This window comes from Amblyraja radiata, chromosome 22 (assembly GCF_010909765.2).
Source record: "Amblyraja radiata isolate CabotCenter1 chromosome 22, sAmbRad1.1.pri, whole genome shotgun sequence".
In the NCBI taxonomy this organism is placed as follows: domain Eukaryota; kingdom Metazoa; phylum Chordata; class Chondrichthyes; order Rajiformes; family Rajidae; genus Amblyraja; species Amblyraja radiata.
Genome location: NC_045977.1, coordinates 36,685,320 through 36,699,345, shown reverse-complemented (window position 1 = coordinate 36,699,345; position 14,026 = coordinate 36,685,320). Strand labels below are relative to the sequence as shown.

Here is a 14,026-nt window from a genome sequence, read left to right as displayed (position 1 = left end):
AGTTGTGATGTTATTAAAAATCCTACATACGGTGCTTATGTTGGTCATAGAGTCAAACAGCATGGGAACAGGCCCTTCGGCCCAACTTGTTCATGCCCACCAAGATGCCCCATCTACACTAGTCTCACCTGCCCACGTCCCTCTTTTTTTTCTCTCCTCAAACAAGGGAAGGATGCACTGTTGATGTCACACGTGAGGTGCCTTATTAAACTTTTAACATCAATACCGCCCCTTGACTGAGGGGAAAAATTGCAACAGAAGTCTGTTCAACTATTCTTCTGTCCACAAGCAAACAAAATATAATGCATTTGTATGAAATGTAAACAAGTTTGCATGACTACTGGAAATGGTAGGAAGCAGCAAAGATGAAAGCACTAACTCCTGATGTTTTGTGTAATTATTGGTGTTAGCAAAGATAGGGCATCTTGGTCAGCATTGACAAGTGGGCCGAAGGGCCTGTTTCCGTGCCGTATGACTCTACAATGACAAACATGTACGGGGTGATCCCTTAAATGTTGTTGCACAATTTGAGTATGAGTTTCTATTTTATTTAATTATCTTACTACTACAGTAAGTTTGGCTGCTCTTGTCAGAGCTGCATTTGATTTTTCACATTAAAATGAATATTTCCCTGCCAGGCGACAAGAATTATCTAATTTATTGCATGAGAAGAAATACTTGAAAGCTTTGGGATTGGCCATCTCTTTGGACCATCCCCAAACAGTACTCTCCGTGATTAAAGGTAAATATAATGTCTTCTTCTATTTTTGCTTAATTAATGTAAATGTACTCAGTAAAGAAATAATTGGAATGAATAACCCTCGGAATGGATTGGAAAAATACATAATGGAAACAGGCCCTTCGGCCCACCGTGTTAACAGCGACCATCGATCACTCGTTCACACTGGTTCTATGTTATCCGGCTTTCACATCCAATTCCTACGCAATTTACCGAGGCCAATTAGGGAACGGCACGGTGGCGCAGCGGTAGAGTTGATGCCTTGCAGTGCTCGCAGCGCCTGAGACCCGGGTTCAACCCTGGCTACGGGTGCTGTCTGTACGGAGTTTGTACCTTCCCCCCATGACCGCGTGGGTTTTCTCCCAGATCTTCGGTTTCCTCCCACACTCCAAAGACGTACAGCTTTGTAAGTTAATTGGCTTGGGTTTGTATACTTGGTATGTGGAAATTGTCCCAAGATGAGGGATCCCAAGATGGCACCGAGCGCGGCAGACCCCCGCCAGCAGCTCGTGTGTTTCTTTCCACTTTGTTATTTTTAATGTGTCCCATGTGTGCATCAGAGTCCCTCGGTGTGTTTTGCGCCGGGGGCGCTGGGGGGAATCGGGAAACTGTAACCAGTCACTTACCTCGGCGGAAATACAATTTTTCTCCGTGTTGCAATTTTCGCCGCCCTCGTGGCCAATCAACTGAATTGGCGCGGCCTTTCCGATCGCTGACTGGCCCAGAGCTTCACCAACAAGCATGGCGTGGCCTTCAATCGCGGAGCTGCGGTCCTTCTGGGATGTCAGGACTGTCTTATGAAGAAAGACTGGATAGACTTGGTTTATACTCTCTAGAATTTAGGAGATTGAGAGGGGATCTTATAGAAACTTACAAAATTCTTAAGGGGTTGGACAGGCTAGATGCAGGAAGATTGCTCCCGATGTTGGGGAAGTCCAGGACAAGGGGTCACAGCTTAAGGATAAGGGGGAAATCCTTTAAAACCGAGATGAGAAGAACTTTTTTCACACAGAGAGTGGTGAATCTCTGGAACTCCCTGCCACAGAGGGTAGTCGAGGCCAGTTCATTGGCTATATTTAAGAGGGAGTTAGATGTGGCCCTTGTGGCTAAGGGGATAAGAGGGTATGGAGAGAAGGCAGGTACGGGATACTGAGTTGGATGATCAGCCATGATCATATTGAATGGCGGTGCAGGCTCGAAGGGCCGAATGGCCTACTCCTGCACCTAATTTCTATGTTTCTATGTATGTTTCGCCGAGGATCACTGATGTTGGGGCTCCGACCACGGGGGCCTGCCCTAACATCGTGGAGCTTCTCGCCGCGGGCGCTGCACGGACTTTAACACCGCGGAGCTGCCTGCGACCTTTGCATAGCTACCAGCGACCTTTGCCGAGGATTTGCCAGAAGAGGTGCCCCGACCGCGTGGCCTGTGGTTCATCATGAAGCCGCGGTCACCGGTGGGAAGCGGCCGACTCGGGAATTCCGGCTCTTCTGATCCGTCCCGACATCAGAGTTTCCACCGTCCCGGCGAGGGGGCCTGTACATCGAGCCGTCTGTAGCGGTGACTGCGGAGGGTTTCAGGGCCCCGACCACGGGACCGCAGAACGAGGAGAATTGACTGAACTTTTGTGCCTTCCATCACAGCAGGAGGCGCTGGTCCTAATGTGGTTGGATGTTTTATGTTTTTATGTTGATTATATATGTATGTATGTATATGTCTGTGTATGTGCATATACTGTCAGGTCAAGGCGTAGCCTTGCAACTGGTGCCATGTAGTCCAGTTCAACCTGTAGGATGTGCTCATCCTTCATGGGGAGTCTGCTTTGGCGAACTAGATGGACGAGATCTTTATGAACCAATGGCTGGAGAGGCAATGCAGCGACGCACTGTGGAATGTGAAGGGCTAGTCAGAGCACTAGAGACGACGTGGCCATCCACTGCAGCCAAGAAGTCTCCAGCCATGATGACATTTCATACCGCTGGATTCTGACTTCTGCGGCCGAGAGGGTCAGACAGCTTCTCCACCTTAAACTCACTCACGCACAGGTTTTTGTGCAGCCCTCTTCTCTACTCAGACTCGTGAGCCATGTCAGAACTCACCAGAATTGAGACTGTACAACCCGCCATCCTATTTACCGACGGGCCACCACCACCACATTGTCCCAACCCGGGGATCGAGGGTCTCTACGGACTCGGTGGGTCCGCGCTGCATTTCTAAACTAAACTAAACCTACAAACTAGCATGTCTTTGGGATGCTGCGGTCAAATTGGAAACTGCCCCAGCGTGACCTTGGTGGGTGGTAGTGGTGAGGAGAAGGTGATCAGCTCACACTCAGTGTGGGGGGAGGGGGCAGGACATCTGTGGAGGTAGATGGGAGGGACGGGGCCAGTGACTTCTGCGGGGTCGAGAGGGGGCGCCATCTTGGGGCAGGGCTGCCTAGCTAGCAGCTGTCCATTTTTTCCACTCTTTTCTTTAATTTTTAGTGAGTTTTGTATTTTGTCTTAGGAGGTCTAGACTTTTTTATGTGGGGGGAGGGGGGGGGGGGGAGGGGGAAACTACTTTCTAGGTCCCTACCTGGTCGGAGAGGCAGCTTTTCTCCGGGCTGCAGTTTCGACCCGTCCTTGCGGCCTACCAGCAGGCCTGGAGTGGCGTTTCCTGTCGGGGACCGCCCAGCACCTTCGGCTTCGGTGGCGGCACAGCGCTGGAGCGCTATCGCGGAGCGGAGCGGGCGATGCCTTGCCTGGGTCGCCGCGCTGGATCGTCTCGCTGGAGCTCCGGTGAGCTGAGACCACCGAGGAAAACATCATGGAGCTGCGGGTCTGTGGAGCGACCAGCTGCGGGCGGCAGCACTGATTTCAACATCGGGAGCCTGGGATCTCTCGATGAGATCGCCAGTGGTGGAGCTCCAACCGTCGCGGCCTTATCGGCTTCGGAAGCCGCGGTCTCCGGTAAGGAAGCGGCCGTTCCAGGTGTCCCAAGCCGCTGAGAGGACTCTCCCGACGCCGGACCAACATCACCCGGTGAGAACGGCCTGGAACATCGGGCCTCCGTAGAGGCAACTGTGGAGGCCTCAATAGGCCCGACTATGGGTGAACTGGGGTTGGGGACTGGACATTGTGCCTTCCCTCATAATGGTGACCATTGTGGGGGGATGTTTCTATGTTAAATTATTCTTAATTTGTTCCGTTTCCAAGATGGCTGCCGGAAGGGAGAGTGAACGCTGGTGCAATTAGCTACCGCTGCTCTCTCTTTGGATTGTGTCTTTGAATTGTGTATTGTTGATGTCTTTATTATCTATTTATTTATTTTTGTCGTTATTTTTTGTTTTGTTTCATTCTGCTTACATGTTTTTTATTCTGTTACTAAATTTTGTAAGGTGTCCTTGAGACTCTTGAAAGGCGCCCATAAATAAAATGTATTATTATTATTAGTGTTCAAGTGATGGGGACGGGCATTGTTATTTCACTGACACGTAACAGAGAGGAAACATGAGTCAAGAAGATTGCTGGTGGATGCCACCTAGTTGGAAGGAACACGTATTAGAAACATAGAAAATAGGTGCAGGACTAGGCCATTCAGCCCTTCGAGCCAGCACCGCCATTCAATATGATCATGGTTGATTATCCTAAATCAGTACCGCGTTCCTGCTTTCTCCCCATATTCCTTGATCCCATTAGCCCTCAGAGCTATATCTACCTCTCTTGAAAATATCCAGTGAATTGGTGTCCACTGCCTTCTGTGGCAGAGAATTCACAATTCTCTGGGTGAAAACGTTTTTCCTTATCTCAGTCCTAAATGGCTTACTCCTTATTCTTAAACCATGACCCCTGGTTCTGGACTCCCCCAAACGGGGAATATTTTTCCTGCATCCAGCCTGTCCAATCCAGGGAAAATCTCCCTCCTAACCCCATTCTCCTGCCTGCTCCCCATAACCTTTGACACCGGTACTGATCAAGAATCTATCTATCTCTTGTTGTAAATATATCATATTTATACCGCTGGGTTGGCTGGAGGCTGCCCAAACGAAATATGAGGTGGTGTTCCTCCAATTTGCGTTGGACCTCACTCTGACAGTGGAGGAGGCCCAGGACAGAAAGGTCAGTGTGGGAATGGGAGTTAAAGTGTTAACACCAAATAAAAACTGGAAGGTGCAAACATACATCTGGTCCGGCAGCTTCTGTGGAGAGAGGAACTCCCTTGTTTTCTTCCTTCCCCAATTGGTGTGCTTCCAACAATCTTTCATTCAGTTTTGCTCTCTCTCGCCTCGATGTTCCATTAAATTATCTGTGATTCCTTCTCCCTGTCTCTCATTCCCTCTCTTGGAGCCCGGGAGACTGAGGGGTGAACTCCCACCCTCACCGCTCCCTCACCACCCTTCCCACAGCCTGGCACATATTGAGGAGCTAGAACCCCACTAAGGATTGGGGAGTTTTGGGGTACATATACCACTGGTTGAAAAGACTCAGCGGGTCAAATAGCATCTTTGGAGTAAAGGAATAGGTGACGTTTTGGGTCGAGGCACTTCGCCAGACTTGAGTCTCACCCCGAAATGTCACCCATTCCTTTTCTCCAAAGATGCTGTCTGACCCACTGAGTTGCCCCAACTTTTTGTGTCTATCTTTGGTTTAAACCAGCATCTGCAGTTTCTACCGATATGGTTGAAGAGACATGATTTGTGTAAATGTTTAGTTTATTGTCACGTGTACCGAGGTACAGTGAAAAGCTTTTGTTGCGTGCTATCCAGTCAGCGGAAAGATTATGCATGATTACAATCGAGCCATCCACACAGTACAGGTACATGATAATGGGAATAATGTTTAGTGCAAAGTAGTAAAGTCCAATCAAAGATAGTCTGAGTGTCTCCAATGAGGTAGATAGTAACTCAGGATCGCTCTCTTCAGTTGTTGATAGGATGGTTCAGTTGCCTGCTCAGTTGGATAAGGTAACGGCACAAATGTATTCAACAGTGAAGAAAGCTAATGGAATGTTGGCCTTCATAACAAGAGGATTTCAGTATAGGAGTAGAAAGGTTCTTCTGCCGGGTTATGTATAGGGCTCTGGTAAGACCACGTCAGGAGTATTGTGTACAGTTTTGGTCTCCTAATTTGTGGAAGGACATCCTTGTGATTGAGGCAGTGCAGCGTAGGTTCACGAGATTGATCCATGGGATGGATGGTGGGACTGTCATATGAGGAAAGATTGAAAAGACTAGGATTTGTATTCACTGGAGTTTAGAAGGATGAGGGGCATTCTTATTGAAACGTATACAATTATAAAAGGACTGGACAAGCTAGATGCAGGAAAAATGTTCCCAATGTTGGGCGAGTCGAGAACCAGGGGCCACAGTCTTAGAATAAAGGGGAGGCCATTTAAGACCGAGGTGAGAAAAAACTTTTTCACCCAGAGAGTTGTGAATTTGTGGAATTCCCTGCCACAGAGGGCAGTGGAGGCCAAATCACTGGATGGATTTAAGAGAGAGTTAGATAGAGCTCTAGGGCCTGGTGGAATCAAGGGATATGGGGAGAAGGCAGGCACGGGTTATTGATTGGGGACGATCAGCCATGATCACAATGAATGGCGGTGCTGGCTCGAAGGGCCGAATAGCTTCCTCCTGTACCTAATTTCTATGTAACATTGCTGCTGACGGAGTTGTCACTGCATGTAATTGTATAATGCGTATGTAATTTGCATTGCTGTCTCCTTGTATTCTGGGAAATGGGGAAGGTGGGTCGGAAGCACTCCTTGTATGCATTGGTCACGGATTACTTCAGTTATGTTAGCAATCCCCTTATGGGTTATAGAATTGTCAGTTTCTGAGTTCTTGTCCCTCCCTGGCAATTGTACGTCTGTGGGAGTGCTGCACGAGGAAACATTTTGTGGCATTCCAGGAAGCCTGACAATGGACCACTTGGACTTTACTGGCCTCTCATTTATGTGCTTGTTTCCTTGAGGTACTTTACTATCATTGTTCCATTCTACACTGACTCATCCCCATAGAATGAGAATGTTCATTGTTGGGGGAAGAAAAATGTTTTGATATTACGTGCTTGAAGTTTGCATTGTTCCAATAAATTAAATCAATGAATTAAGTGTGTGGCACAGTGGCGCAGCAGTAGAGTTGCTGCCTTGCAGCGCCAGAGACCCCGGTTCGATTCTGACTGCGGGTGCTTGTCCAAGGAGACGGTATCAGAACTGATGATTTTCGGTAGGATTGCAAGGTCTAAGGGATCTACAAGGCCATTCAACTGAAATGCCTAATCATTAATAATCTTTGGGCGGTATGGCAACGCAGCTGGTGGAGCTGCTGCCTCACTGCGCCAGAGACCAGGTTTAATCCTGACCTTGGGTGCTGTCTGTGTGGAGTTTGTTCGTTCTCCCTGTCACCACGTGGGTTTCCTCCTGGTGCTCCGGTTTCCTCCAACATCCCAAAGACGCGTGGGTTTGTAGGTTAATTGGGCACTGTACCATTGCCCCCCCCCCCCCCCCCCACCTTGTGTCGGGAGTGGATTTGAAAGTGAGATACCAAAGAACCAGTGTGAACGTATCTCTAAACTAAACTAAATATAACTGTTCTTATAAAAAAATTGTGAAATAAATGTAGCTGTTACCAAACAACCGCCAGTAATTGAAAAATAAAATAATAAAATTGTTTGCACCTACACATAACATATCTTTATTTGAAATAATCATTCCTAATTCCTTTTCTCACAGCTCTTCTCGGCGATTGTAATGGGCAGGAAAAACTGGAATCAATAATACTCAAATTGCGACAAGATCAAAAAGGTATGTGGTTCCCTCACAACCCCCAAGAAAATAGGAGCAGGGGTAGGTCACCGAACCCCTTCAAGCCTGTCCCACCATTTAATTGGATCGTGGCTAGTTTTTTAAAACTCTTAACATTCAAACCAAATCGACAAACAAATAAATAAAAGGCGGGGCAGCGGTGGAGTTGGTGCCTTATGGGCCTGTCCCACGGAGATTTTTTTTAGGAAACTGCCGGCGGCTGTCATATTCGTAGCAGGTCGCCGAACAACCTACGCCAGCACCTACGTCAACTACGCTCATTGGCATCAAACCCACTGTCTCCGAAAATGTTTCAATGTGTTGAAAGTTTAGCGACAACCAGAAAGACGCTACGACTTTTTGCGCGCCTGAGGAGACTACTCCCGGCGAACATGTGGCGACAAACTAGTCGCCTGTAGTTGCCTAGAAAATGCCCTAAGTGGGACAGGGCCATTACAGCACCAGGCACCCAGTTCGATCCTGACTACGGAGTTTGTACGTTCTCCCCGTGACCTGCGTTGGTTTTACCCGGGATCTCTGTTTTCCTCCCCCACTACAAAGACATACAGGTTTGCAGGTTAATATGTTTGGTATAATTGTAAATAGTCTCTAGTGTGTGTGTGTGTGTGTAGGATAGTGTAAGTGTGCGGGGATCACCGGTCGGCACGGACTTGGTGGGCTGAAGGGCCTGTTTCCGCACTGTATCTCTAAACTAATCTGAACCAAAAAGCATCTTAAACTTGACAAGTGCATTTATTTTCCTTAGAGTCGATATTAAAGTTCAGCATGGTGTGGAACACCAACTCTAGAAACTGTCACGAGGCTCAACATGTCATCCAGATCCTCCTGAGAAACGAATCTCCTGACCATCTTCTTCAGTACGGTGGTGTGAAAGCTGCTCTGGAAGGACTAATCCCCTATTCTGGTAATGAAGCTGTTGGCCCTTTGATGTAGCATAGTTTGATATTAATAAGATCCTTTGATGTAGCATAGTTTGATATTAATAAGGTCTCTTTGCGCGTAGCTATCAGTACTGTTCAGTGTTACTGATATGAAGAGTTACAATGGTCATAAAATATCTAATTAGTCCAATCTTTTCCTGCACTTCCCCCATTCCTTACCATTTCCTTCAAGTCATTGAACCCAACGGGTGGATTCCAGGAATATATTAAAGCTCATGCAAATCATTGCAGCAGGGATCGCGGGAGAGAATTTGCCATGTTGTTGCTAACCATTGTGTTTTAATTCCGGCTTGCGCTTTGAATGCCTTGCCGCATTGAATGACTTCCTACAATGTTATTATATAAGATATTTGGAATGTGTTGTCAAAAGTAATATGTAGGTTAATGAGGCCAGGTTCAAAGCAGATTACAGGTCCACCATCGGTTTGCTGGCACCCTTGGTTCCAGAGACTTTCTGGATTATCCGTTTTGCCGGGCCATCAGGGGTCACGGCCTCCGGCGTGATCGAACGGCACAGGCCGCTAATGCCTGATTTTTTTTTTCTTTTCTCGGCGCTGGTCAATACACGTCCAGTATTCCCAAAAGCCCAGAGCCTACACAGCCCAGCTGGCTTGCATCATTAAATCTCATGTTTATTCTTTTCCATCAGTTTAGACTTTACCTTAGACTTTAGAGATATAGCACAGAAAAGGGCCCTTCGGCCCACCGATCTGCACCGACCAGCAAATCATACCTCCCCCCCCCCCCCCCCCCCCCCCCAAACACACGAGGGACAATTAACATATAAACCTGTCTTTGGAGTGTGGGAGGAAAGGGGAGCACCCGGAGAAAACCCACGTGGTCACAGGGAGGACATGCAAACTCCGCGTAGACAGCACTCGTAGTCGGGTTCGAACCCGGTGCTCTGGTGCTGTAAGGCAGCAGTTCTACCGCTGCGCCACTGTGTCACCATGTCAGTTTTAGGCAGACTGATTACGTTGAACTGCAATTTCTATCCTCTGAAGCTGAATTTCCTTTCACTGAATACCTACAGAGCGGCACTTCCAGAGAATCAACAGATTGTTGCAGGCTTCGATGTTTTTGGATTATATGTGGCAGAATATGAGACTGACTGGTAAATCCAGGTATGTACAGACTACACATGACTGAAAAGAGTGTCATGGGAGTGTTTGCACTTGGCTCGGATCTGCCATACATTGTAAATTTAATCGCTGCTGTATTAATTTCAAAACAAAGTTATTGATATGGTTTGAATTACTACTCGTTTATGATTACTCATAATTTCAATATTTGGAACTATTTGACTTCAGAGTGATGGTAATCCAGGGAGTTGGGAATATAAACAGTGCAGAAATGTGAATACAATGCTTTGTGTCCAAGACAAAGGCCTGATATCCTAGATCACATATTACCTCCAGCTTCTCTCAAAGGGTTTCTGCGTAGCTATGGTATTAAGACAACTGTAACTAATCTCCAGATGATTTCGAAGGTAGACAAAAATGCTGGAGAAACTCAGCGGGTGAGGCAGCATCTATGGAGCGAAGGAATAGGCGACGTTTCGGGTCGAGACTCTTCTTCAGACTGGTTGGGGGGGGGGGCGAGAAAAAGAAAGGAAGAGGCGGAGACAGATAGGAGGCAACAATTGACAAGAGAGCAATAACTATTGAACAAAGTACTGTTCATTAATTAGAGATCTTTTTGTCATTGATTTGTTACGCCAGTTGGAGGGATTTAATGATCAAATCCAGTTGGTTTTGCTATTAAAACATTGAACAGTGCAGCACATCCCAGGCCCTTCGACCCACAATGTCCATGCTAAACATGATGTCATGACCAACTCTTATCTGCCAGCACATAATCCATATCCCTCCAATCTCTGCGTATATGTGTGCCTGTCCACAAATCTCTTAAATGCTGCTGTTGTATCTGCCTCACCACCCTGGTAGTGCCAGGCACTCTCCACCCTGTCTGTCCGTCTGTGTGGGTGTGTCCGTCTGTGTGGGTGTGTCCGTCTGTGTGGGTGTGTCCGTCTGGGTGTCTGTGTCTGTGTGGGTGTGTGTCTGTCTGTGTGGGTGTGTCTGTGTGGGATATCTCTCTGTCTGGGTGTCTGTCTGTCTGTGTGGGTGTAGGTCTGTCTGTGTGGGTGTTTGTCTGTGTGGGTGTGCCTGTTTCGTGCCCCCCACATCTGCTTCAAAACTTGCCCCTCTCACCTAAAGCTATGCCCTCTACTATTTGATTTTTCTACCCTGGGGAAATGTGTGTGTGTGTGTGGTGTGGTGTGTGTGTGGTGTGGTGTGTGTGTGGTGTGGTATGTGTGTGGTGTGGTATGTGTGTGGGTGGTGTGTGTACCCTATCTATACCCCACATCATTTTACATACTTCCGTCTACTTTTCGTTTAGTGATCCTGACCTACAGACTGAAGAAATGGAGATAGAGCCATCAACGCCAATGGACAGAACAGCTCCTTGGAACAAAAGTGCGATGATTACCCAAAAAATCAACGACAGCGAGTCTGAAGAAAGTGAAGGTTACGATAGCGACTCCATTGCATCAGACGAAGGAAGTTGCAACAAACAGAGGCGTCTCCATGCAGCTGGGGAGTTCTTCAAAGAGAATTTGGAGCCACAGTTAGAATATACGAGTGGCTCGGAGGAAGACGAGGATGCTGGGGATCAGATGGAAAAGACAATTGTGGAAAAAGTGAAACCAAACCAACCTCGCATCAAAAATATATCAAAGTCTCTCAAAATGAAATGACGCTTTGTCAAGGCTTCGGAAAGGCTGCAGTCTTCAGGATGTGCTGTAAACTCTCTGCATATGAACTGATTTGCAATTAGTCCTAACTTTGATGCTTAATGCCAGGCATTGGGAGTTTTAAACCATATAATTCATGAGTTCCTTTCCTCTCTGGGGAAAATAAGTTCAGAAGTGATGGGAGCAGAATTAAAGAGCCAATAATGTTTCATTGTCTAATAGTCCCAGATAAGAACAATGGAATTCTTGCAGCAGCACAACAGAATATGTATGAATTAGGCCATTCAGCCCATCAAGTCTACTCTGGCAATCAATCATGGCTGATCTAACTCTCCCCTTCAACCCCATTCTCCTGCCTTCTCCCCATGACCCCTGATGTTGCTTTAAAAATGGCAATTCCAATTTTATACTTTCAGACCACAAATTTACAATAAAGTTTCCATCTTGCTAAACACTTTTTTAAAGGTGATATCTTGATGAACACCATTGCGTAAAACATTGGTTTTCACACTATAAACGCTAACTGCTCATTTTAATATTAGTGATAATAAAAAGGACAATTTAATTTTTTCTGTCATTGAAATTTTCAGTATGTTTTGTACCTAGGACTTGGTGCAATGTTAAATGCTTCTAAATTAATGAATACAATACAATACAATTTATTTGTTATCATTTGAACCTCTTGAGGTTCAAACGAAATTTGGTTTCTGCAGTTATACACACAAGAAAAAGAACCAAGACACAACACAATTTACACAAACATCCATCGCAGTGAATCTCCTCCTCACTTGATATAAAGCTGCTGCTCTTGGCATTTTCCAGAAGTGAACAACTTAGTTCCTCCTAACTATTTTCTCTTAAGTCTTATCTTCAGGTTAGCAAAACTTTCCTTTCCCTTGGGCCACAGTCATCAATTTGAGCTGAATAATCTTGATATTCTGTTGAGATGGAGATTTTAACGTTCTGTCAGTAATCAGTTGAGCGGTTATTCCTGCAAGTTGACAGATACCGTTTTCAATAAACTGAAATTCAAACACCCTATTTTCAGTGCGAAGAAGGGTCCCGATGTTGGGGGAGTCCAGAACCAGGGGCCAGTGTAAGCCATTTAGAACGGAGACGAGAAAACACTTTTTCTCACAGAGAGTTGTGAGTGTGGAATTCTCTGCCTCAGAGGGCGGTGGAAGCAGGTTGCCACAGAATGTAGTTGAGGCCAGTTCATTGGCTATATTTAAGAGGGTGTTAGATGTGGCCCTTGTGGCTAAAGGGTTCAGGGGGTATGGAGAGAAGGCAGGTACAGGATACTGAGTTGAATGATCAGCCATGATCATATTGAATGGCGGTGCAGGCTCGAAGGGCCGAATGGCCTACTCCTGCGCCTATTTTCTATGTTTCTCTGGATGCTTTCAAGAGAGAGCCGGATAGGGCTCTTAAAGATAGCGGAGTCAGGGGATATGGGGAAAAGGCAGGAACGGGGTACTGATTGGGGATGATCAGCCATGTTCACATTGAATGGCAGTGCTGGCTCGAAGGGCCGAATGGCCTACTCCTGCACCTATTGTCTATTGTCCCGATCCAAAACATCACCCATCCTTTGTCTCCAGAATTGCTGCCTGACCCACTGAGTTACCCCAGCACTCTGTGCCTATCTTTGGTGCTTTAACATCAATTGGCTTGCATCAAGTTGCCCCCAGGAAGACATGTGGATGCCAATTGTACGAAACAATAATGGAGGATGATCCCAGATGAATAGAAATTAAAGATATTTTGCCGTTTTTCTGCTCTGCAAGTGTGACTTTTTCTTGGAATTAAGTAGTAGTAGTAGTAGTACTCAGTAACCGTCAAAAGTAACCATTCAGCCACAAATAATGTCACAAAGCTGACTCGGTTGAATGCATACTTTTAAGATGAGATCACGACAATGATAAGACTTCACTTGGTTAATGTTTCATTTTTGAAAATACTCTCTTTGTCATTTGGCTGTTATCTTTAGCTCAGTCTGAACAATAAAATCTATTCCTGAGCTGACCGTGTCAATAAAGCAATGGGCTGAGTCACTTAGACCTCTACGTAGGTGGCAGATAATTTGCACATAACTTGCTCAATCTGTTAATTTATTGTTTTAACTTGCTAGATATGTTTAACATTTTTGTCTGTACAGAAGAAATGAGACTTGCACTAACGATGGAAATGTACCTTTTAATTAATTAATAGGGCAGCTCGGTGGCTCAGCGGTAGAGCTGCTGCCTTACAGCGGTAGATTGGGTTCGATCCTGACTAAGTGTGCTGTTTGTACATTCTCGCTGTGACCACGTGGGTTTCCTCCAGGTGCTCCGGTTTCGTCCCACATTCTAAAGATGTGCAGGTTTGTAGGTTAATTGGCTTCGGTTAAAAAAAAAGGTATATTGTCGGTGTCCCTATTGCGTAGGATAGTGCCAATGTACAGACTAGACTATAAAACCAGGGATGTGATGCTGAGGCTTTATAAGGCACTGGCCAGACTGCATTTGGAGTATTGTGAGCACTTTGGGCCCCCATCTCTGAGGAAGGATGTGCTGGCATTGGAGAGGGTTCAGAGCAGCTTAACATGTGATTTAAACGGCACTAGGCCTATGCTCGCTGCAGTTTAAAAGGTTGAGGGGGCACCCCCATTGAAACCTACTGAATTCTGAAAGGCCAGGATAGAGTGGATGTGGAGAGGATGTTTCCACTAATGGGAGAGTCTTGGATCAGAGGCCATAGCCTCAGGATGAAAGGAAGTACCTTTAGGAGGGAGATGAGGAGTTTCTT

At 46.3% G+C, this 14,026-nt stretch overlaps 1 protein-coding gene across 1 annotated transcript in view; it reads left to right on the top strand.

Moving 5' to 3' along the window:
* The window catches only part of tbl3 (transducin beta like 3), a 40,501-nt gene extending 28,692 nt beyond the window's left edge, over positions 1 to 11,809 (top strand). The window contains exons 19-23 of the mRNA XM_033041054.1: positions 639 to 742; positions 7,451 to 7,522; positions 8,289 to 8,447; positions 9,518 to 9,608; positions 10,885 to 11,809. Coding sequence (XP_032896945.1) covers positions 639 to 742; positions 7,451 to 7,522; positions 8,289 to 8,447; positions 9,518 to 9,608; positions 10,885 to 11,242 — 784 coding nt within the window. The 3' untranslated portion in view covers positions 11,243 to 11,809. The remainder of the gene's footprint in view (positions 1 to 638; positions 743 to 7,450; positions 7,523 to 8,288; positions 8,448 to 9,517; positions 9,609 to 10,884) is intronic.
* Positions 11,810 to 14,026: the final 2,217 nt, after the last annotated feature.